At 38.1% G+C, this 23054-nt stretch overlaps 2 protein-coding genes across 2 annotated transcripts; one reads left to right on the top strand and one right to left on the bottom strand.

The window, feature by feature from the left end:
- Nucleotides 1–1796: 1796 nt before the first annotated feature.
- Nucleotides 1797–6924, top strand: RBOHD (respiratory burst oxidase homolog D). The gene is made up of 12 exons (XM_008224070.2): nt 1797–2864; nt 2976–3138; nt 3255–3303; nt 3428–3541; nt 3655–4083; nt 4170–4556; nt 4677–4772; nt 4873–4988; nt 5096–5198; nt 5295–5368; nt 5460–6031; nt 6303–6924. Exons 2-12 carry the CDS (start codon nt 2978–2980, stop codon nt 6410–6412), a joined length of 2211 nt encoding a protein of 736 aa, XP_008222292.2. The 5' UTR covers nt 1797–2864; nt 2976–2977; the 3' UTR covers nt 6413–6924.
- Nucleotides 6925–12298: 5374 nt separating this feature from the next.
- On the bottom strand, nt 12299–14130 carry LOC103322179 (SNARE associated Golgi protein family). The gene is made up of 2 exons (XM_008224069.2): nt 13756–14130; nt 12299–12877 (listed from the first exon to the last, which is right to left on the bottom strand). Exons 1-2 carry the CDS (start codon nt 14058–14060, stop codon nt 12409–12411), a joined length of 774 nt encoding a protein of 257 aa, XP_008222291.2. The 5' UTR covers nt 14061–14130; the 3' UTR covers nt 12299–12408.
- Between the last annotated feature and the right edge of the window lie 8924 nt (nt 14131–23054).

Below are 23054 nucleotides of genomic sequence, written 5' to 3'. Positions count from 1 at the left end.
AAAAGTAAACAGAATTCAATCAGTTACCGTTTTCTTTATTCAGGTCACACATTACAATGATGATTATAGTGTCAAAACCATATAGAATTAAAGATCAATTAAAATTACGGTTGAGGAATTAAACCGCTCAACAAATTATGAGCATGCCGGAGGAGACTCAGAATTAATTAATCTCCATGTGAAGTCAAATAATTAGATTGTAATTACTCATGGTGTGTACGCAGTATTGAGTTAATTATTGTTGTTCCTAAATCAGCGCAAGCAAACTATGTAGAATATATAAGAACGTCGACCACTTGTCGTCATATTTAGATATGCATGCTTACCTTGTATGCTACGTACATTTAGGAGAAGAAGGAAAGCGACTGAATTTATGATTCAAAGAATAATTAATGTTGGGTTTGTATGGTCAAAACTTATTCCTTCCGATGCTTTCTAAGAAATGGTCTATTCCAAATTTTAGTTTAGTAGATGCCGGTGCTGCCGTATGTTCTACTTTTTTGCCAATACATTCTTTACCTAGTTACATTATTTCTTAGGATGATTCAGGACTCTTTCCTCAATTCTTTTTTTTTTTTTTTTTTTTTTTTGCGACGAGCTTTTATTTAAGTCAATTCTTCAAATTACGCATACGCCAACCAATTTCCGGTAGAGTGGTTGGATTAATAGTCATCATCATAGAAAAAAATGCTTCATAATTTCTTAAATAGTAACTAAACTAATTAACTTAGATGAATCTCACTTTTAACACAAATTCCTTGGTCGTCAATTCATAGTTATTTTCGCGATTGTATATCATCTCTACAAAAGTATTTTTGATATAATTTTTTTCTTAACTTTGAAGGTTACTGCAAAAAAAACAATAATTTTTATACAAACGATATTGAAGGAAAGGGGTATTGAATCTAACACTTTAGATATTGTAATAAATACTCTTAATCACTTGTGCTACAAGCCCTTATATGATGTTGCAATACTCAATATATCTACAACCATCGAGCTAATATCACCAAAATAATCATCATTAATAATTTGAGTCTTCCTCCATTGACCGACCAAAATTTCATATGAAAGTCGGAACATGTGAAATTGGGGGCAATCAGGTATAAAAAATAAAAACTACAGCAAACGTCATTTGTTATCGAAATTCAAATGTATACCTCAAAAAATGTCGACATGAATAGTCAGTTTACACTGCACGTACACAAAGAATCTCGTAATGTCACTCTCCGGCATCCCACTCATCTATTTTTGTTTGGTTCATCACCATTACCCCACCGCCCTACTCACCTAGGCTATATATATATATATACGACACAGCATCTGCACATTGAATCTGACTACCATACATCTGCACATTATAAAATGAGGTTCATTTATTTATTTATTTTTGGGGTTAAAAGAGGTCGGCAAAAGACAAAATTATAATGTTTAATTTACTTCTTTACTTAGTCATGATATTATCGTCTTTATCTCAAATAATATCGTTACACGTGTCATTCTTTCTAATATTTAAATGAATGTTCTCGATGTTTAAGTCTGAGGTGATTGAATCAGTTTAGTCAGTTGAGTTTTAATTTACACTTTACCACTTAAGTTGCTTTGACTAAGGCTATGTAATTTTGGGAGGTAAAAGAAAAGGTAATGAAAAAAAGGAGGCACTTAGTTGCAGGAATGAGTTGACCGGCATTGGCATTGCTTTCCTTCAACTTTTACTGAGTTTTCCTACCACTTTCTCCATCGCGTCTGCAGCTCTACACGCAAATACCATTATCATCATTAAAATAATAATAAGATGAAGAACCCGCATCATCTGTATACGTACATCAGTGTCTCTCTCTCCTGTGTGTGCTAGTTTTGAGAGCCAGCAATCCCCGCCTTGCTGTCGCTAATTTGCTTGCCTTATTTTTCTTCGCTTTTCTCACGCTCTTGACTTTTCTCAGTTCAAAGTCGCCTTCGTATTACTGCATGCCCTCACCAGCCATGAGCTCCTCTCTTATTTATACTTACCAAACACCTTCCATTTTAAACCCAAAACTTCTCGCTTCAGCCAAAAACCAAAACTTAAATAATCTCGAATCCCAATCTCTTTCTCATTTCTGTTAGTTTTGTTTGTTCTTAACGGATTTTTTGGATACCGGCGAGAATTTAATCAGATTTCAATGGGGAGTCGGCGTCACGAGGAAGGGCTGATGACCTCCTCGGAGAACAACTCGGACACCGAGTCGACTCAGTTGTCGACAGCCGCGGAAGCAAGCGGCTCAGCTGAATTTGAAAGACGAGCTTTCAGCGGTCCGCTCGGTGAGCCTCACAATAGCTACGCTCCTTCGTCATTGTCTTCCAAATCCACCAGAGCTTGGCGCCGGATTAAGAGCGCCAAGTTCGACAAGTCCGCCGTGGACAGCAACCGGAACCCGGCACCGACCAAAACGAAGACGATGCTTACGTGGAGATCACTCTCGACATCCTAGACGACACCGTCGCCGTCCACAGCGTCCAGGCCGCCGGCGGAGCCAGCAACGAAGACCCCGAGCTGGCTCTGCTGGCCAAGAAAACGCTTGAGGGGAAGAAATCGTCGTCGTTTCGGTCCTCGCTGCTTCGCAACACGTCGTCGCACATCAGGCAAGTCTCTCAGGAGCTGAAGCGCCTGGCTTCCTTCTCCAAGAGACCGTCTAACGCGAGGAGATTCGACCGCACCAAGTCCGCCACCGCCCACGCTTTAAAGAGCCTCAAGTTTATCACCGCCAAGACCGGCGGAGGCGCCTCCTCCTCCGCCGGATGGGTTGCCGTCGAAAAGCGCTTCGATGAACTTACTGTCAAATCCAACGGCCTCCTCCCTTCTTCCCTCTTCGGGGAATGCATAGGTCCGTCCGTACATCCTCAAGTGTTTGATGTTTTTTTTTCACTCAAATTACGTAGGAACGGAATGCTAAATTAGTTAAAGTTGTTTTTAATCGATTAATGTGTTCGATCAGGTATGAACAAAGAGTCGAAGGAGTTTGCAGGAGAGCTTTTCCGCGCGCTTGCTCGGAGGCGTAACATAAGTGGTGATGCCGTGAACAAGGCTCAGCTCCGGGAGTTCTGGGAGCAAATTTCTGATGAAAGCTTTGATTCGAGGCTCCAAACCTTCTTTGACATGTACTACTCTAAATTTATTTTATTTTTATCATTACTTATCTATTTAATTCTCACTTACTATATTTGTTAATTATTCTCATTAAATTAATTGGACTATAATCAATGTATGTGTGCAGGGTGGATAGAGACGCTGACGGTAGAATCACAGAGGAAGAAGTCCGAGAGGTAGGTGAACCGCCGTTTGTTGAGGACTGGCCGGTCAAATTTTTTTAGCTTCTTAATTTTTAAGGTGGCTTGCTAAACATGCATTTAATTAAAATATCTGTTTTAAATTAATTGTTTAATGCAGATCATTAGTCTGAGTGCTTCTGCAAACAAGCTCTCCAACATTCAAAAACAAGCTAACGAATATTCAGCTTTGATTATGGAAGAGCTAGACCCGGATGGTGCTGGCTACATCATGGTATGCTGGTGTTGCTGCAACAATGCATGAAACTCGGAAACTCTGTTTTTCAAATGTACAAATACTTTGTCCAATTTTCTTTCCTTGCATTGACTCCATAAGTATTCAAACAGGTTGAAAACTTGGAAACTCTGTTGCTGCAAGCTCCAGTTGGCCAATCTGTCAGCGTAAACGAAAGCCGGGTTCTGAGCCAACTGCTGAGCCAGAAGCTGAAGCCCACACAGGAGAACAACCCAATCACACGATGGTATGAGAAGACCAAATACTTCTTGTTAGATAACTGGCAGAGAGTATGGGTTATGATGCTGTGGCTTGGCATAGTGTCCGGTCTCTTCGTCTACAAGTTTCTGCAGTACAAGAATAAGGCAGCATTTGAAGTGATGGGCTACTGTGTTTGCATTGCTAAAGGAGGAGCAGAGACGCTTAAATTCAACATGGCCTTAATTTTACTACCCGTCTGCCGAAACACCATCACTTGGCTCAGAAACAAGACCAAATTGGGCGTCGTCGTCCCTTTCGATGACAATTTAAACTTCCACAAGGTAACAGAAACGAAATGTCACTCTGCTCATACTGAGAATTCAATTTGGTCCACAAAATTGAGTCTCAAAGTTAATTGATCATGCAGGTCATTGCAGCTGGAATTGCTGTCGGGGTTGGACTGCACGCCGGGGCGCATTTAACCTGCGATTTCCCACGACTAATTCATGCAACTGAAGAAGACTACAAGCCTATGATACCGTACTTTGGTGAAGAGCAGCCTCCAAACTACTGGTGGTTTGTGAAGGGGGTGGAAGGGTGGACAGGCATTTCAATTGTGGTGTTGATGGCCATAGCTTTCACATTGGCCACTCCTTGGTTTAGGAGAAACAAACTGAACCTGCCAAAGCCCCTGAAGAAGCTCACAGGCTTCAATGCCTTCTGGTATTCACACCACCTGTTTGTCATTGTCTATGCTTTGCTCATCGTCCACGGCATTAAACTCTACCTCACCAAGGAATGGTATCATAAAACGGTCAGTTCCTAATTCATTTCCTGAATAATAAAAAAACCCCCAAAAATTTGATTTCTTTCCCACTTGGTATCTAAGCTGCTGCATAATTGTGAGAGTGACTTTGCTTTTGTGTGGTGGCAGACATGGATGTACTTGGCAGTCCCAGTTGTCCTTTACGCTTGTGAAAGGTTGATCAGAGCTTTTCGATCAAGCATCAAGCCAGTCAAGATTCTCAAGGTAGATTAATGAAAACTTGCTCAAGTATAACTACTATCTCAAATTGTATCATCAAATTTCTAATTAGTTGTTTGACACATTGCTAAAATCATCATTGAAGGTTGCTGTTTATCCGGGAAATGTGCTTGCACTGCACATGTCGAAGCCTCAGGGCTTCAAATATAAGAGCGGGCAGTACATGTTTGTCAACTGTGCTGCGGTTTCTCCCTTTGAATGGTAGGCAGGCAAATATTTATAATCTGGTTCATACAGTCTTCTTCTAATCATGTCCAATTAGACAAAACAAAACCACTCTAATTATGTCCTAATTATATGATCAACAGGCACCCGTTTTCCATTACCTCGGCACCTGGAGACGACTACCTGAGCGTCCACATTCGAACACTAGGCGATTGGACGCGTCAGCTCAAAACTGTTTTCTCCGAGGTTTGTTGTTCAACAATTCTTATTTCTTAATTAATTACATGAACTTATTAATTTCAAAATTAATCTCAGTATTGTTTGTTTGCATTGGTTAATTAGGTGTGTCAGCCTCCAACTGGTGGGAAGAGTGGCCTACTCAGAGCTGATAACATGCAAGGAGGAAACAATCCGAGGTATATTTTAATAAGATACACACGCATATTTACAAATGGTTTTTTAATTTTTTTCCAAGGTTGATCTTATTGTGATTAATTGGTGGAACAGCTTTCCCAAGATATTGATAGACGGTCCATACGGGGCACCAGCACAGGACTACAAGAAATACGACGTAGTACTGCTAGTGGGGCTTGGAATCGGGGCCACTCCCATGGTGAGCATTGTGAAGGACATCATCAACAACATGAAAATGAAGGGCAAGGACGACGACGACTCGATATTAGAGTCTTCCCTAGAAATGGGCAGGGTCAGCGGCAACTCATCAACCCCTAACCATGGCAGCAGCGGCAAGAACAAGAGCAACAAAGGGTTCAAGACCAGAAAGGCCTATTATTATTGGGTGACGCGGGAGCAAGGCTCCTTTGAATGGTTCAAAGGGATCTTGAATGAGGTGGCGGACATGGACGAGAAGGGTGTCATTGAGATCCACAACTACTGCACCAGTGTGTATGAGGAAGGAGATGCGAGGTCAGCCCTCATTGCCATGCTTCAGTCCCTTCACCATGCCAAGAATGGTGTGGATGTGGTGTCAGGGACACGTGTCAAATCCCACTTTGCCAAGCCCAACTGGCGCCAAGTCTACAAGGATATTGCTCGGCGCCATCCTGATAGCCGAGTGGGTGAGTACAAACTTCCTTCACCTCACCTCACCTACTTTTGCCTACCACATTATACTTTGAAAAATTGAAAAATTCATACATATTCAGAATGTTAGAGTCGTGCTCGTGCGGGCGTTATTGATGCGAATTCCACATTCGTGGACGACTGGCTCTAACATTCCTCTTAATAAAAACCATAATGATTAAGTAATTATTATTTGCATCGTTCATCATAATCATGATGAAAATGATGATAGCATATGTGTTTATGTATATTTATGATTTTGTGCAGGCGTGTTTTATTGTGGAGCACCAGCACTAATAAAGGACTTGAAGGAATTGGCTTTGCACTTCTCCCACAAGACAACCACCAAGTTCGAATTTCATAAAGAGAACTTCTAATTATATAATAATTATAAACAAAATAGCATGCCTAATATATGCAGACCAGCAGTGGCAGAAAGCCTCCTGTATATCCCTAGTTTAGCTGATCTAATGCATATGTAAGAAGTGTAGATTAGAGGGTAGAGAAATTTTTTGCGCACACAAAATGGGAAATAAAAATAAGGAAAGAAAGTCTCCACTCCACCACATGGGGTGGTGGGGTGTGCAATAATACCTACCACTGACAGCAGCAAGCAAGTACCATCTTTGGTTTCGAGGAAAGTGGAGAAGAAGGGACCCGCCGCAAAAGATGACCTCCAATAATGGATAGAGTCTTATAGTATGGCAGCTGTGAGTCATGTGATGATTTGATACATCACCACAGCAACCAATTGCATATACCAAAACTATTCCTTTTTTGTTTCTTTTTCTTTGGGGTTTCTGTCTCTTAGATCAGGATTTTGTCCACATTATTTATTGGATGTCATTCTTTGAATTGAGGAGTATAATGCCGTTTCAGTATTCTAAAAGAGTTCTATTTGTTTCTGATGATGGAGCCCTATTTGCTTTTAAAATATAATAAAATAATATAATATTTCGCATTTCGAGTGGAGTTAATTTTTTTTTTTCAAATGTCAAATTGCCACATCAAGTTCAAATTTAACATTTAACATTTGACATCTCGATAAGAGATGGTCTTACACAGCACGGATGCCACAAACTTTTTGATCAGCTGGAATATGCTTTAACATCACAAAACATCACAAAATAGAATTTGGTCTCTGATTTGATTTTCTGGTGTTGAAGTTGAACAAATACTTGTCTATTCCAAGGTCAATGATTCATGCATGATGCTTTTTCCTCTAGTCTTAAGTCTTAACCTACCCCGCCCAAGGCCCCAAAGACAAACACTAACCTTCCTTTTTGACCATTTGTATATGTTTGTGTTGTGTGTGAGTCATGCGTAGAAATTGGTTCAAAAGTAATAATCATTCCTTCTTCAAACTAATTACTACCTTAATATGATAATACTTCAACATTTTTATTTTATTTTGTGCAAAGAATAAGTACACATGTCACATCAACAAAAAGAGCACATTATCCTTTGCTTTTATCATCATCTTGCTTCCATTCATTTCCAAATGGACCACAAATTCAGAAATAATGTGCAAGTGGCAGAATATATCACGGTAAAAGAGGCACCGTGGGGGTATTCAATTCAACGTTGCCTACGCTGGAAGTGGTGCCTTGGTTGGAAGTGGACAATGTTGACAAAATCCGAAAAGGTTGTTAAGGTGGCCAAATCTTGAAATGAACAAGTGTGTCAATTTTGTGCAACGCAAATGGATTTTGTTTGAAATCCTTCAAATACCATTTTGAAATGGCAAAAGCTGGCTTGCATTTGGGTTTCCGACGTGTGGTTGGTTGGTGGTGTTGTTAAAGATAAGTACATTTCAAAAGGAAGATCATCTTTTTGACATCATTCTAATAAGATGTTGTTATAGGATAGATTCAGAATTTTAAAATGAATCAGGCTGAATTTAGTTTACAAAAGAAATGAGACGGCATGAATGGATTTTATTGATAATGAGCCATATACCCCTCAAAATACATATAATACATAAGATATTTATATATATATATATATATAAAAAACATAGATTCATTCCTATGATTGTTTAAGTTCCAATAGCCATGCTTTCAATTTGTGGTGTTTAATGGTAAAACAAAGCATTTTGATCTAATTATGAATAGTGCTATAAAAAAAAAAATCAACGACCTTCGGTTCCTAAAGATTCATGCGTTATCTGATAAAAAAAAAATGATTCATCCATTAAGGCATTGACCTTGACCCTCCTATAAACGCTGTTCACATTGTGCTTAATGATGATGGGTGTGAATATAAACATTGCTTTGTGTGGAGATTAACAGTTGTAATCAATACCTTAATATGTATCTTATGCCAATCATGAGGTCATAACCCCACCCCAACCTTAAAATCATCATGCATGATCATTTTCATCAACAGCAGCAAAGTCACATCAAGAATCGAGAAAAACAATGACCAATGCACATTCTGCCCAAAATAACAATGACCAGCTATTTCCTAAATATAAAGATAATGATTAATGCACATCAATGCATGATGTCATGTAATATATGTAACAGGGTATATAGTACATATAAAATACATATATATATATATATATTATATTCAGCGAATCTATTAAAAATATACGTAAAATATTCGGGCATTATACGGGAAAATTAATTAATTAATTTAATTTTTTTGTAATTGTAGTCCTTTTTTCAATATACCTCTGGATAGCACTCAAGACACTTCACAATGTGATTATGCTAAGGCTAAGAGTATTTTCACCCTAAAGTAGAGCCGGCCCATGGCATGTGCGACAGTACAGGACCTCCAAAAATGAGGAGTCTCCAATTTTATATAAATAATGTTGCATTATAATTTTACAATTTTACAATTATATATATATAATTATTACTATTATTATAAGATTGCTTTACAATTCTCCAAGCACGTTTTTGTTCCCAACAACCTCTCTCTTTTCTCCTATTCTTTTTTTTTTTTTTTTAATATTTTGGTTGAATCCATGTTCTCCTCTTTTTGATTAAAAAAAACATTTTTCTCCTCTTCTTCCTTCTACTAGTTCCAATTTTTTTTTTTTTACATGTTCCTCATATCAACATTTTCATTTTATTTCCATTTTTTGGCTGGCTTGGTGTGGTATATGACCATTTTTTTCCCCATTTTTGTCTGACTTGCTTGACTTGCTGTTGTTTCTCTGGCCATTTTTTTCTTTCCATTTTTGCCTGTCTTGGTATGGCTTGGTATGACGTGTATTATGTTACAATATTGGAAAACATCATATGGAATTGAAAATAGATATAGAAGACAATTGAGTGAATGTGAGTATTTGAAAATAGATGTAATTCATGCCACTAATGATGATTTTGGTTTAATTTATAAATTTATAAATTTTGAAAATTGAAAAATTTACGACAAATTTTTTTTATTTAAATTTTTTAAATTTAACATATAGGGTCTCATTAGTTTTCTTTGCACTTGGCCTCTCAATCTAATGGACAGGCGGCAAGGGCAAGGTAAGGTCTATCACTATTTATGTGAATAGTGGTAGCCTTGCATATTTTGTTCCCACCCCTATAGGTAAGGGCAATGGCAATTACTATTCACTTTAAAATTTTTTTTTTAAAATATTTAAACTATTAATTTTGCTAAGATTTTCGGTTGCCACATATCACTATTTATTATAAAATTCTCATATAAAATTTCAGATAACATTTTCGGATACAATTTTAGCATAAAATTTTCAGATAAGATTTTCAATTGCCACATGTCCATATTTTGTTATAACATTTAGATCTCAAATTTCAAATAAGATTTTTGGTTTCCATGTGTCGATATTTATTATAAAATTATAATATCATATTTCAGATAAGATTTTCACCCTATAAAGTTGCGGCATGTGTCATCTCTATATTCTAAATCTCTATAAAACTACATCCTCAACTCAGACCTTTCACACCATTTCCTCTCTATCCTTTCATTTCTCAGATTTTAAAAAACATATTCTACTTTCAATGTCTAACCCGAGGAGGGTGTTGGAGAGGCAATAGTGAGAAAAGAAAAATCAGGCACAGACGTGCTGAAGAAGATCGTGAGTTGATGAAGATGAGGATGACGTTGTTTTAGCAGTGCTCGTTGAGCAATTATTTGGGGACGGAATTTATCTAAGGTGGACAACATTTGTCAAAACAATTCAGAATCCCTAATTAGAGAAGGAAAAAAGCTTTGCTGCCTTTTCAAGAGGGTTATAGGAAAGATGTGGAAATGTATTTTGGTATCATGCAAGCTCGTTGGGCAATTATTTGGGGTGCTGCTCGTATGTTTGATTAAGAGGTGCTTCAGAGCATTATGATGACTTGCATCATCCTTCATAACATGATTGTGGAGGATGAGTATGATTATGATGCCTAGAGATGTTCGAACCCGATCCTATGAACACGGCATTGACAAGAATTTATGAACGGCCCATGGAAGCAAATGGACAACCATTGGAGCACAAACCGTTGATTAGGGGCGGTCGATACAACAATCATATGATTGATCGTTATATGGAAATGCAATCTTCTTATGTTCACGAGAGACGTCAAGTTGACTTGATCGAGCACTTATGGGTGATGAAAGACAATCATGATGGATGAAGTCAAGTTTAATGGTTTGTTTTTAATTATGCTTTGTTGTTAATTATGGGTTGTTTTGCGTGTGGTTTGTAATGAATTAAGGTTTGTTTTGATGTATGAAATGTTTTTAATAAATAGCTATATTATTTAATGCTTTCTTTATTCAATAAAAGAGAAACAATACAACAAATTAATACATGTGACAACTCTTTCAATACAACCTAATGGTTTTGATCATTTAATCAATCTGTGTTGCTAGGTCCATTCATTATGGAAAAACTTTCTTCTCATAACATCCCTTCGTTTTAGCTTCCAATAAGACTTTATTTCAGGAGACATATGGCTCGTATCCATGGCCATGATTTTTATCTCTCTGTCCTCCATGTCTTGTTGTTGTGCCTGCTGCCTTTCAATTGTATATGCTTCATATCGTGCCTTGTTAGCTTCTTCTCTTTTCAAGTCTCTAAATTCTCAGTGCGTTGTTCTTAGCAATTTACTCTAAAATTTTTGCATATTCAGTGTTCGAAGTGCTCCCATCTCTTGGCCTTTGCCGCCTTTCTCCCAATAAGGCCTCGGCTCACATTGGATTGGTGATTCTTAATCCATTGTGAAGTCCAATGGCGAATCAGTTACCAGTGAATCGTGGATCGGCGTTTCATTCAACACAACCGTCAGACAAATGGAAATAATTTTGAATCTCAAACAATTTTTCACAACGTTCAAACATTGGTGATTGATTAATACTTTTTTTTGCCTTGGACAATGGTACCAAACCACATCTGTGCTTGAATAATCTATTTAAAAAAATGAAAATGCAAGAAAAAAAAAATGGAAATGCAATAAAATATTAATTTTTTTGGAAATGCAATAAAATCAAATAAAAATGGAAATGCAAGAAAATATATATATATTTTTTAAAAATGAGATATTAAATTGAATAAAACTGCATTTAGAAATATTTTACCTTGTCGCCAAGATTTTGACCGCTTCGAATGTTCTCCCTCACTTTTGGCAAGCATCTCTCCATTTCCCTAGTTCTTTATTCAAAATTTTCCACCTACTAGCCAAGGCCATTTCCGTACAAGCCGAACCCTATCTTTCCACAAAATTCTCCATGAAATTTTCTCCATATATGAGAGGACTTCATCTCATTGCGGGCAATGACCAACTTTGACCCTACACTCGTACAACAAAATATCTTCCATTGTTGTCCACACGCCTTCGGCTTCAATGGAAGAGACCTATTTGTATTTTTACACAAATGGAATTTAGTAGTAGAAAATTTTATATGAAAAGTTACAAATATTAGAAGGAGATGAATTTGTATGAAGATTTTGGTGTGGAAAGTGAATAATATTAGTAGGTATTTATAGAAAAAAATTCCAGAATTTTTTGATATTTTTAACAAAATTTTTCAAATTTTTAAAGCCAAAAAATGGAAAGCCGTTGGATTTGATAAGATTTTTGGATCCAAGGCTCCAGGAGAAGCCACGTGGCTTACAGCTGTTGGTTTATGACAGCAATGCACACGCCAACGATAAAAATAAAAATAAAAATTTGAAATTCTTGCACCGACGCCTTGACATCAGAAGGGCCCCCTCCTGCCTGGGCTAGCCCCTGGCGGTGGACTTGCTCTAAGAAAGACCTAAAAGGGAAACAATAAATAGCACATCATTCAACAACAACAAAGATTGTATATAACAAGAAGGAGGAGTCTCAACTGCAAAAATTCCATCAATTGGACAAGACAACCATTCTTTGGAGTTTTAGGGTTAACAAATCTATTATTGACCCTTTTTCAGGTCCTCCTTGTTAGAATCGGCAATGTTACTAGAATCATTAATATGCTCACTGGTAGGGGATTCAGTCACTAAATTTTCAGTAGAGTACTTCTTAATTCTCAAGGAAATAAGAATGCTAGAGCCAATTCCTAGTACAGGAAAAAGATATGACCAAATTTGAGATTTCTGAGAGCCAGATGCTGAAGAAACAGCAGCACCAGCCAAACTACCAATCGATGTGTTCTGTAAAATCATAGGCATGCAGCCAATAACTGTTGGAAGCAGAAAATCCACAACAAACCGAACTCTTGTTGCAGCAAGGGCATAATTTATGATATAGGAGGGCATTGGCGAGAAGCGGGCAAGTAGAACAAATCTCCAACCATCTCGCTCAACTCCTCTGGAGAGGACAGCAAAGTACCTATTCCTCTGGACCCATTCCATTGCTGAACTTGAGCTCTTGAATATTAACCTACAGAATCCACAACATCAAAGCATTCCTAAAAGCAATTATTGAACACGCACACGAACCGCAACCTAATCAACAGAGCATTAATCACAACAAATTGGCACAGGGGCAATTGGAGTTGTCATATGAAGAATGTAAAACGTTGCAAGCAATGCTGCTCATAGGTTACTAGGTTAGTGTATCATATTATTTTGATCATATTATGAATGGTATTTGATAACGGTACTATGCATTCCGCATTACAGGTACCTAGGTTAATTCTTCTGCAGAAGCCCTCATACTCATCTAAATCAGAATTAAAAAAAACTTTTCTTTCACTCAAAAAGTTTAAATCACACTTCTAGTTCTAGACATATGTAGTCAATGACTCAACTTACAAGATAACAATCAAAACTCTATCTAATCCTATGATAGTCTTAGATTCACCTCTACTAGATTCACAAAACCATACATTTCATACTTTATTCTTTCTCATGCTGTAACTCATCCACCCAAATATTCTCATTTCAGAAACAACCTCTATCACAGAGCATTAAACATATACCTGTATCAGTAAACTGTTTTTGACTATAGCTCTTTCATTTCAGGCATGAATTCATTAAAAAGGGAAAAGGGTAGTTATTTTTTTTTGTAATGGGGGTGATTCCTGTGTAATTTTTCCATTAAATTTCTCACCTTTCACCTGTTATAAAAAAACTTCAAAAAGCACAAAACTTTATCTCACAGTGATTGACAAATGATCCCTGTCCTGTGCCTCTTTGATACAAAATCCAAATTCTAACAGTTATACCTACACTTTTATATTAAAATAATTCCAATGGCCCCCAGATCTTGCCGAACTGTTGATAAGAAAAGGGCAAGTGTTGAATTTGAAGAAGTACCTGCCAATCCAAAAGGAGAGGGAAGCACCGAGCAGCTTGGCGGCAAAGACGCAGAGGACAGCCGGGAAGAAGCCTAAGAGAAGAGAAGCGGCGGCCTCGAAGAAAATGGCGTAGGGCAAGCAGAGAGCGAGAGTGAGGGTATGGATCGCCACGTACAACGGAATGGCCCATACTCCCAGCCGATCAGACAATTCACCAAACACCTTCAGCAGAGCGTCCTTGTCCCATCCGTACAGCTTTGTCAATTCCCTTCCTATTCCAATTATCCCCACCACCAATCCTATCGTCCACCATCTCTTCCTCATTTCTCCTTCTTTCTCTGTCTCTTTTCTCTCTCTCTCTGTCTCTGTCTCTCTCACTCTTCTGTTACACCATACGGGCTACGGCATTGAATACCCAGATTGATCTTCATGGGCCGGATCCATGTAATGGGCCCTGCATTTTATTAATGTGCCTATTTGTGTCATGAAGGATAATTAGTCATATTTGGCCCACTCACTTTTCTTTTTCTTATTTTTGTTTGGTTCGTTCTGGTTGATTTTATAGCATGTTTACTCATCGTGAATGAGTACTATAATGATTCTAATTCATGTTTCTCAAACTAACACACAATAAATCAAAAAGGAGATGGAAAACTCTTGTAATCAAGCACCCTCAAAATCAATAATAGAATCAAGTAGGGGAATAATTAATTCAATTTCAATTCCTTAATTTCTCCATAATGGGTACTTTGGGCTCTAGCAATCATGAACAGGGATGAGCGGCCCCTATGGCTTTTTTTTTTCCCAGCCCAAAATAATATACCCAGCCTATTGAAAAATATAAAGTCCCACATCGAAAATTGGACTAAATAAATTACAACTTATAATAAGTGGTTCCACTTCTAATATAAAGTCCCACATCGAAAATTGGACTAAATAAATTACAACTTATAATAAGTGGTTCCACTTCTAATAATAATGAGGTCTTTTGTAATAAAACTCGTCCCTATAGGCTGTGGGCCAGTGAGATTTTTGGGATAAAGAAATATAAACCTATATATGTGCCTTCTTTGAAATATAGCCAAATATGTATATTAACGTCCAAAAAAATCCAATTCTTTATGAAATTAGTTGCATGACAACGATAAAAATACACATTAAAATATGTACATTTTCAATTCTGTTGTTGAACATATTTTCATTTTGTTAATATATGATTTTTTTGTTGCTATTGATATAGATTTGTTTTAAGTTAAAGTTTATTGGAGATTGTATGGGGTTTATAGTTCAAATAGTAAAGACCATTTACACTTGTCTAAGGTTTGATTTTCCCTTCCCCAATATCGTTTGTATCCAAATATGTATATTTTATTATTATTGAAAATTAGTTCAATTGAGCTATGAACTAGCATGCTTTATTATATGATTTATTGTTTACTTTTATTTCTACAAAGACTATAAAAATTGTAAGTACCAAAAAAAAAAATGATCATTAGATTTTTAGCTAATAAATATAGACAGTCCATCCGTTGAAAAATTCCCAGCTCATTCCGCCATTGAACACAAGCCCACCCAAAAATCTAAGAGTAGTGTATTCAATTAGGATTCTAGAGCATTTAAATAAATAAAAAAATTGTTGGGCTCTTTTTCGTCGGAAGGCTCATCCGGGCTTATTGATTCTTGGACCGCCATAGAGTGATGAATTAAGCCTTTAATGCCCCTTTTTCTGAGTTAGCAAGAACTAGGCCCAAAGTACCCCGAGGGAGAAGTAAGTCCCAGGGAGTACTTTGTTCTTCTTCCAGCAACTGCGTGTTTTGTGTTGATGTTTCCGGCAGCTCGACGAAGAGTTGAAGATGACTTGCTGATATTGATATGAGAGTATATGAGCTTGGCATGAGAGCTTGGAGTGTGGGAGCTAAAGACCCACAAGTTTAGCAAATCAGAATGCATGTGCTCGGCTTGGTGTTTGATATATTTGAGTTTGGTGTTGATAATTTGTTGTGTGTGGCTATAGCTATGGGGATTTAAGAGTTTCAAGAGAAGGAGGATGTAAGGAAAAGCTTGAGGTTTGAAGGCTATGGTGTTTAAAGCTTGGAAGGAAAGAAAAGCTTGGAGTTATGCTTGGGTGAGGCTTTATGGAGAAGATGATGGATTTCAAGGGTGAGAAAGTAGAAGACATGGTTGTGATGGCTGAGGAATGACTGTGAAGGCTACTGGAATACTAGCAACAACTAAGGAAATGTGAGTTCTCATGGTTGCTGAGAAGCTTGCAACAACCAAGAAGGGTTGATGGTTGCTGGGATGCTTGTAGCAGCCGAGTAAGAAGTGTTGGCTGAAGAAAAATTGGTTCCCTTTGCTTGAGCCATGAATGCCAATTTATAGAGGGTGAGGGTTTTCCTTTATTTCCGATAGGTAAAGGGAGGTGTTGGAACCAGCATATTTCTAGTGGTTAAAAGGGAGCAATGAGGCATACTATTTTTCAGCATGTAAAGCTAGGTACCATAAACTGATTATTTCATATGGGTAAAAGGAAGCACTGGAAACTGCTTGTTTCCAGTGGGTAATAGGAAGTGCTAGAAAAGGCTTGTTTCCAATGGGTAAAGCTAGGTATTTGGAAAATGACTATTTCCTATAGGTAAAAGGAAGTGCTTGAAAAATATCTCATTTGCTCACCCACATTGGAGAACTCTAAGTAATGGGCTTGGACTTTGGTGCTCCCAAGTAGCTAGCCCAAAGTCTCCATTATCCAAGAGCTTCCATAGGCCTTGTGGACCTCCGTAACCTTCCAGACCACAATCCTCATGCAAGCCCCGTAAACCACATGACTTGGGTTCATGTGAGCTTGATAGGTGATCGGCATGAGAAAAATGTATTATTAGTTTGGCATGGCATGTACGCTATTTCTATATTTATTTAATGAATTAAATCCCAAAATACAGCTTGGATTAACGCATGACCGACAATATATGCTATATTGGGCTTTAAATGTCTTTGGGCTTCCCGTGACTTTTTTGAGCCTCAACATTAGCCCCCTTGATTATTGGGGCTATGAAGTGGCAGCGAGATGGGCCAAATAATCAATTTCAACCCAAAAGAATTGGCAGTGGCATGGCATGGCTGGTTCTTCAATATGCATGAAATATCCATGCTTGCTTGCTTGACCGTAGTTGTTTTGTTTTTCTTGGCATGAAGATTAGCATGATTTTGGCAACTATTAGCTTGGTCATATATATATATATATATATATTCATATGTAACGATGAGCAACTCAAGGATAACCAGTCAAGAGTCTTCGAAATCACAGCCAGGTCTTTTTCGGGAAGGTTGGAGGGGTTCACAATGGTCCCGCTTAAAATCCAATCTTCTTAGACACCGAAGGTGTCGCCTTGAAAACTTTCCTAGACACTATAATATCGGAGTTTACTTACTGGGGTTACCAAAAGTTGGCTTATTTTGCGGCATGACATCGGAGATAAGGCTTGGTTGAATTTTAACCCAAAATAAGTTAGCTTGCATGATTGATGTGCTTGAGTGACTAGTGATGCTTGATTTGGCATGGTTGCAGCTTGCAAGAGTTGCATTAGTTTTGTATGCTTGATATTGGCTTGCATGCTTGGTTTTGATGTGTATATTTGGTATTGGCATGTATGCTTGATTTTGGGTTTATATGCTTGGCATTAGCTTGTACGCTTGGCTTTGGCATGTATGCTTGGTATTGGCTTGGATGCTTGGCATTAGCGTATACGCTTGGCATTAACATGTATGCTTGGCATTGGCGTGCACGCTTGGTATTAGCTTATATGCTTGGTATTGGCTAAAGTGACATGGTTTAATGTAGCTTTTGGGCTATTTAGCATGGTGGATGTGCTTGAGTGTTCAGGTTTTGGCATTTATGTAAGGGCTTTTTTGTTCCAGCAGCTACAGATGGCATGGGCTGCTGTAAAGAGCAAATGGGTGTAGTTGAATCAAGATATAGCTTGGTTTGGCATGAGGGATTCGGTAGATTAGAAGATGAAAAATATAGAGGAAGATGCTTAAGGCTTTGAGCATGATAGTGTTTGTGGTAGCTTGAAAGTGGTATAGGTGTTGGCAAATAAGCATTGCAATATGGAGGCCTTAAGTCACTTGGACTAGATCTTAGTTTTGGACTCCATTGCGCTGCCTTCCAGTACTCAGATCTTGGGCTCCTCTTTCAAATTTGGTGGCATGATGGTTGTCTCTTCCGGTGGCATGACTATAGGGCTTGTGTTATCTTCCAGGAGTATTTCATACAGCGCATCATTATCTTCCATGTTTTGCTTGGCTTGAATCTTGGTTATTGGAAGCATATTTTGGTTGTTGTGTTGCATAGTGACTTTACTCTTTTTCTTGATAGCTTGACCTCACTTCAGAAAATTTGATTGCTTAGTAAAAGAAACTTCATCTTAACAGCATTTACGCACTTCCGGTAGTAACATAGTACTACCTCCGTAGTATTTTCCTTCTATTTGCCATGAACTGAGATGTTTTCCTTCTTGAGTAAAGCATAGTACTTGGATTTCTTAAATAAGGCTTGAGGCTTGAGGATGCTTGATTATGGAATTGTGGCAATTGAGACATCCCAATGGTCTTTTGGTTTGACTCCTAAACACGGTCATTGGAATTGCCAGGGCTTTAGAAAGTGCTTGAGGCGTTGGAGCATATCACTTATGACGACTTAGGTATTGTTTATTACAGCTGTTGTAAGCATATTTTAGGAACCAAAAGCTTGGGCTTGGCTATTGAAGCTTGGGCTTTGCATGTGGTTACTGCAACAAATGTGTTGGGTTACAACAGCTTGAGTTTTTGCAAGTGGTGGCAAACTTGGAGGTCATAGTGACATTGTTGGCTGCTCAAATCTCACGGCCTGGTGCTCCGGGCCGAGGGGATGTGCGTTAACACGTGACGTCCTTCTTTTAGATGCGATGCGGTTGTGCACGGGCGTGCCAGACGGTCTACCATGCGTCGAAATGGTGATGAGGTTTGGGTAGAAGATGGTTAAATGATGCCTGTTTGAGTTCGACTCGATCAAACGATTGTGGCCGAGGAACCGATCTCGGTCGTTAGCTTCATGGCCCGAGCTACAAGGCCGTTTAAAGGTGGTGTTGGTGGCGGGTTTTAGGCGGTGCTCGCGCGTTACTCGTAGAGCGACGGTCGTATGATATATGGGGTGAATGAGATGACAACAGAGATGGTGCTCCGGGCCTTGAAAATCAAGGGTCGTATGATATATTGATGAATGGATTTTCCTTACAATCTACCACTACTCCTAGAAAAGTAACTAAAGGTATTGAAAGTGCATTACAAGAAAATATAATTTGCTCCGTGGGAGGCTTTTGGTTTGGTGTTTGAACCCCTTGAATGTAGTCTTGAGCTTAGTATTTATAGGGGGAGTCCTGGAGGGACAATCGAGGCTGAAAAGATCTGCGTGGTGGAGCCTAATCGGCATTTGGGATCGTGAAGCATGGTGGTGTGACCCCCATGGATCCGGGTAAATCTCAACCACCGCCCGATCAGGTTCCGCCTTGGCGGTGGGAACGCATTTAATGCCCCTGGTCCGTGGTTGGTGATCTGACCTCAAGTTGTAAGCATACTAGTGAGAATGTTTGTGCCTAACCACTCTGATTTCCATTACCAAATCCGACTTCACTACTTCCCTCTCCCTTGTGTATTAAATGCTTCTTGCGACTAGTGGGCTTGCTGCGATAGTCAGATGCATTACTTCATTAAATGAGGCGTGGGACCTTGATGCCACGTGGCGATTTGACCACGAGATCTTCGCCCGTGTCTTTTACGGCCTTCGACCTATAATACATTGCCGCGAGGCCGAGAGGATTCTCGCTTTGCGGCTTTTCTTTTGTTTTCAGGAAGGCGAAATGCCTAACGAAACGTGGTCATTTCAGTTCATGAGTACGTGCTAGGGCCGAGAGGAGGTCTCTTCGGTTAGTTTATGACCGTGATTTATTAGGCACAAACAAACATAATTGGAATTTCTAGGAGATTTTGGTCTTGGAATAGTAGCTTTGGTAATAATGGATTTTTAAGCTCATTTGGGGTTTTGGAATTTTTGCTAGTGGTGATTGCAATGAATTCCTTCTTAGCCCCCAAGTATACCATGATCATTATAACAAGATTTGATTGGCATGAGTTGCAAAAACTCTTGCAGCGTGGCCTTCTGAGTATTTGTTTTGGCCATTGCATGGCATGATGAACTTAGGATATCCATTTGTTGCAACGGAGACAATTTGGCAAGATAGCATGGCTTCTTCTCTGTGCTTCTGGCAACTAGAAATGCCAAATTATCACTTTTATGATGACTGTGTTGCTTGAAAAGCTTGATCTTGTGATATCTGGTTTGGTTTGCTTGAAATGATTGCATCAAGTGAAATGCTTGAGTTGCATGGTTTTGGAGATGAATTGTTTCTCCTTGGCATGATTTCTCTTGAGACCACCTCCTACGGCATAATTTTATCATTGGCCTGGCTTGGCGTCATTGAGCATGTTGAGATGTTGATGAGTATAGGAACATAAAGTCCCATGCTCTTTAAGGCTTAAGGCATAGAGGAATGTACTCATCGTCTTGGGAAGAATAGAGTGCTTGATAGATATATAATTTCTGCATGACCAAAGCAAATGGTGGTTAAAATAATACATGTGTTGCAGCTCACAAATGAATATAATTAATATTTGTATATTTTAAATGGCTGTCATCCAACATCATTAAAGAACGAATGAATCCCTTATCAATATTAAAACCAACATAGGTAGCTTTCAGTAATATGCAAGCATGTGATGCCTTGGCAATAATTAAAACATGTGATGATACTCTTGCTTTTGGTAGTGTGTAAATGCCTAGTGCTTGTATTCCTTTCAAAGTGAAAGACAAGAAATAAAGGAAGCTGAATAACTTCACTCTATTGGTATTGGCCTCAAACATGATTTATATATATAAGAAAGAAAATTTATCAGTACATGTTTATATTTGAATAGATGACATGCTCGTGCTACTTTTACAAGTATGACATATGGCATGATAATATATATTTTATTGTGAAATCTAAAAAGGTAAGAAAGAAAAAAAATATTTTCTTATCTTTGGCCTCCAAACAGAGAGCATGTGGATTGTGGAACCAACAGTGGCATAGAAAGTCAGGGCATCCTGTGGGCAATGCCAAAGATGGAGGCGATGCAAGCAACGTTCCGGAGAGGTTGTTCAATTTTGAGTTGAAGCACATGCGTAGTTTTGTGCAAGATGTGGCTATATTGTTCTAGAGTTAGCCAAGTCTCCTCTATTGGTCAAAGAAGATGGCCTCTCCGTATCAGATGCTTGGCTTGTGTTTGGCTTCTTCTTTATTTTGAAAAAACTTGTTTGGCACGAAGCCCCCAAGTATTTTGGGGTTTGCATGCGTAGTTTGCTCAAAGGCATGAATGATGGATTTGCCAAAGCCTTCAGAGCCCTCTAGCTCTTGTGCTTTAGTCTCTTCCAGCACATGATTCTCATCAAAGCTTAACTAGCATGAATCCCTACACAATCTTCTAGCATCAGGGCAACACGAATTTGATTTCATATACTTAGAAAAGAAAAAGAATCGCCAATTTATGTAGGGGCTTCTTTTTATTTATTCGTATGGGTGTGTCTCCAAATGGGCAAATGATGATGGCAGAAGACTTTCTTGATTCCCAACTGTAGACATGTGAATAAGCTGAGCATAGTGCAATATCGGAAGAGAAGAGGTTTATCCCTGGAGATCTGTACACTAGAGAGGCCTAATTCAATTTCGGCTCGAAAAGTATGTGCAGCTTTGTGCATGATATAGCTATGTTGTTCTAGAGCTGGCTTTATATCCTCTGTTGGCCAGAGAAGATGCTGCATATGGACATCATTCTCACAAATTGAGTATGGTTAATGATGTTGTGTGTTGGGCTACAAGATCTATGAAAAATTGTATTATTAGGTGACAACTTTTAATATTTTAGTATTATATATCAACACCATAATAGCAACTCACTTGGTGACCTTGTCCCATTCAGCAACAAGATCTACTCTGGGGACTTGGAGAAAAGGTTGGGCGTAACAACAGGCCTATGTGTTTTGATCCAAAACTTACCGGAGAAGAAAGGAGATAGGTACGATGAAGGAAAATCATGCAAAAATAAAATCCAACGAGGTAACGATCAAAGAAAAGATAGGGAGTGTACCTTCCTAGATGGAGGAAACTGTTCGTTTTATGTAGAGAGAAAAGCTAGGGTATATGCAGAGAGAAAAACTAACGTCTGATGAAATCTTTTTCGGGGAGGTTGGATTTATTATGATCTTTGTTATTTATACATCTCACCTTAAAACCTACTAAAATTTATCACTCAATGAAATCCTTCCAAATATATGAAATTTTGAATACACCTAGATTTTATTGAAATTTTTTATAATCTTAATTGAACACACACATATTTGTATGGACTTTTTAAAAGTTAATACAAGTCTAAATTGAATACACTTAGACTTGTAGAAACTCTTTTAAAGTTCGTATAAATTCAAATTAAATACACCCTAATTTTTAAAATCTTTTTAAACTCTCTAGAATCTTAATTGAATACACCCCTCTAAAATATCGTGGACTTAACCTTATTCTTCCTCCCTAGACCATGAGTGACTCACACACTCTTGTATTTATTCCTTCTAAATCTGATAATTATTCACATACTATAAAAATCAATACCACTATAGTTGCAGGAAATAATTTATTTATTTATTAATGTGATGACTATAAGACTTGAAGATGATGGAGATGGCGAAAAGATTGAACCTTATTAGAATTACTATAACTTGCCTTGAAAAGTATTAAGTATAAATTTTTTATAATAAATTATTATAAATATAGAAAAGATTAGAGTGTGTTTTAATACTCATTCCAAAGTTTGATTAACCATTTCTATGCGTTTGTCATAATTTTCGTTAGTTTTTTCCTTCACGTACTTATCTTCCTTGTTAAATTTGTACGTAAAGTTAACCAACCTAATTTTGAAATTATGAGATCATGAATCACATGAAAACACTGTTTGGGCAATTGAAACCGACAGATGTGGACTTAACCAAATCGCCCACCTCCTTACCAGTCATTTTCATTCCAATACCTGAACACGTGCGTTTCCGTCCACGATCTTGGTCAAAGATGGAATGATACAAAATTGATATTTCAAGACACGCTTGGTTTTGTTGTACTACGTACTTTCTACTGTTTTCTTTTCCAAATTTGTATTTATTTCTAAAATTAAAGAAAAAGAAACTAAGAACACCACCAG

This window comes from Prunus mume, linkage group LG2, assembly GCF_029339155.1.
Source record: "Prunus mume cultivar Tortuosa linkage group LG2, ASM2933915v1, whole genome shotgun sequence".
Lineage (NCBI taxonomy): Eukaryota > Viridiplantae > Streptophyta > Magnoliopsida > Rosales > Rosaceae > Prunus > Prunus mume.
The sequence above is the reverse complement of the archived record's forward strand: the minus strand, read 5'-3'. Positions and strand labels throughout refer to the sequence as shown.

Excerpts from the sequence above, each read along its gene's own strand:
- RBOHD (XM_008224070.2), top strand. The coding sequence starts at position 2,978 with ATGAACAAAGAGTCGAAGGAGTTTGCAGGAGAGCTTTTCCGCGCGCTT. Across the intron at positions 5,199-5,294 it reads TCAAAACTGTTTTCTCCGAG|GTGTGTCAGCCTCCAACTGG; the intron begins GTTTGTTGTTCA and ends TTGGTTAATTAG. Across the intron at positions 6,032-6,302 it reads CCATCCTGATAGCCGAGTGG|GCGTGTTTTATTGTGGAGCA; the intron begins GTGAGTACAAAC and ends GATTTTGTGCAG.
- LOC103322179 (XM_008224069.2), bottom strand. The coding sequence starts at position 14,060 with ATGAGGAAGAGATGGTGGACGATAGGATTGGTGGTGGGGATAATTGGA. Across the intron at positions 12,878-13,755 it reads CTCTCCTTTTGGATTGGCAG|GTTAATATTCAAGAGCTCAA; the intron begins GTACTTCTTCAA and ends TGGATTCTGTAG.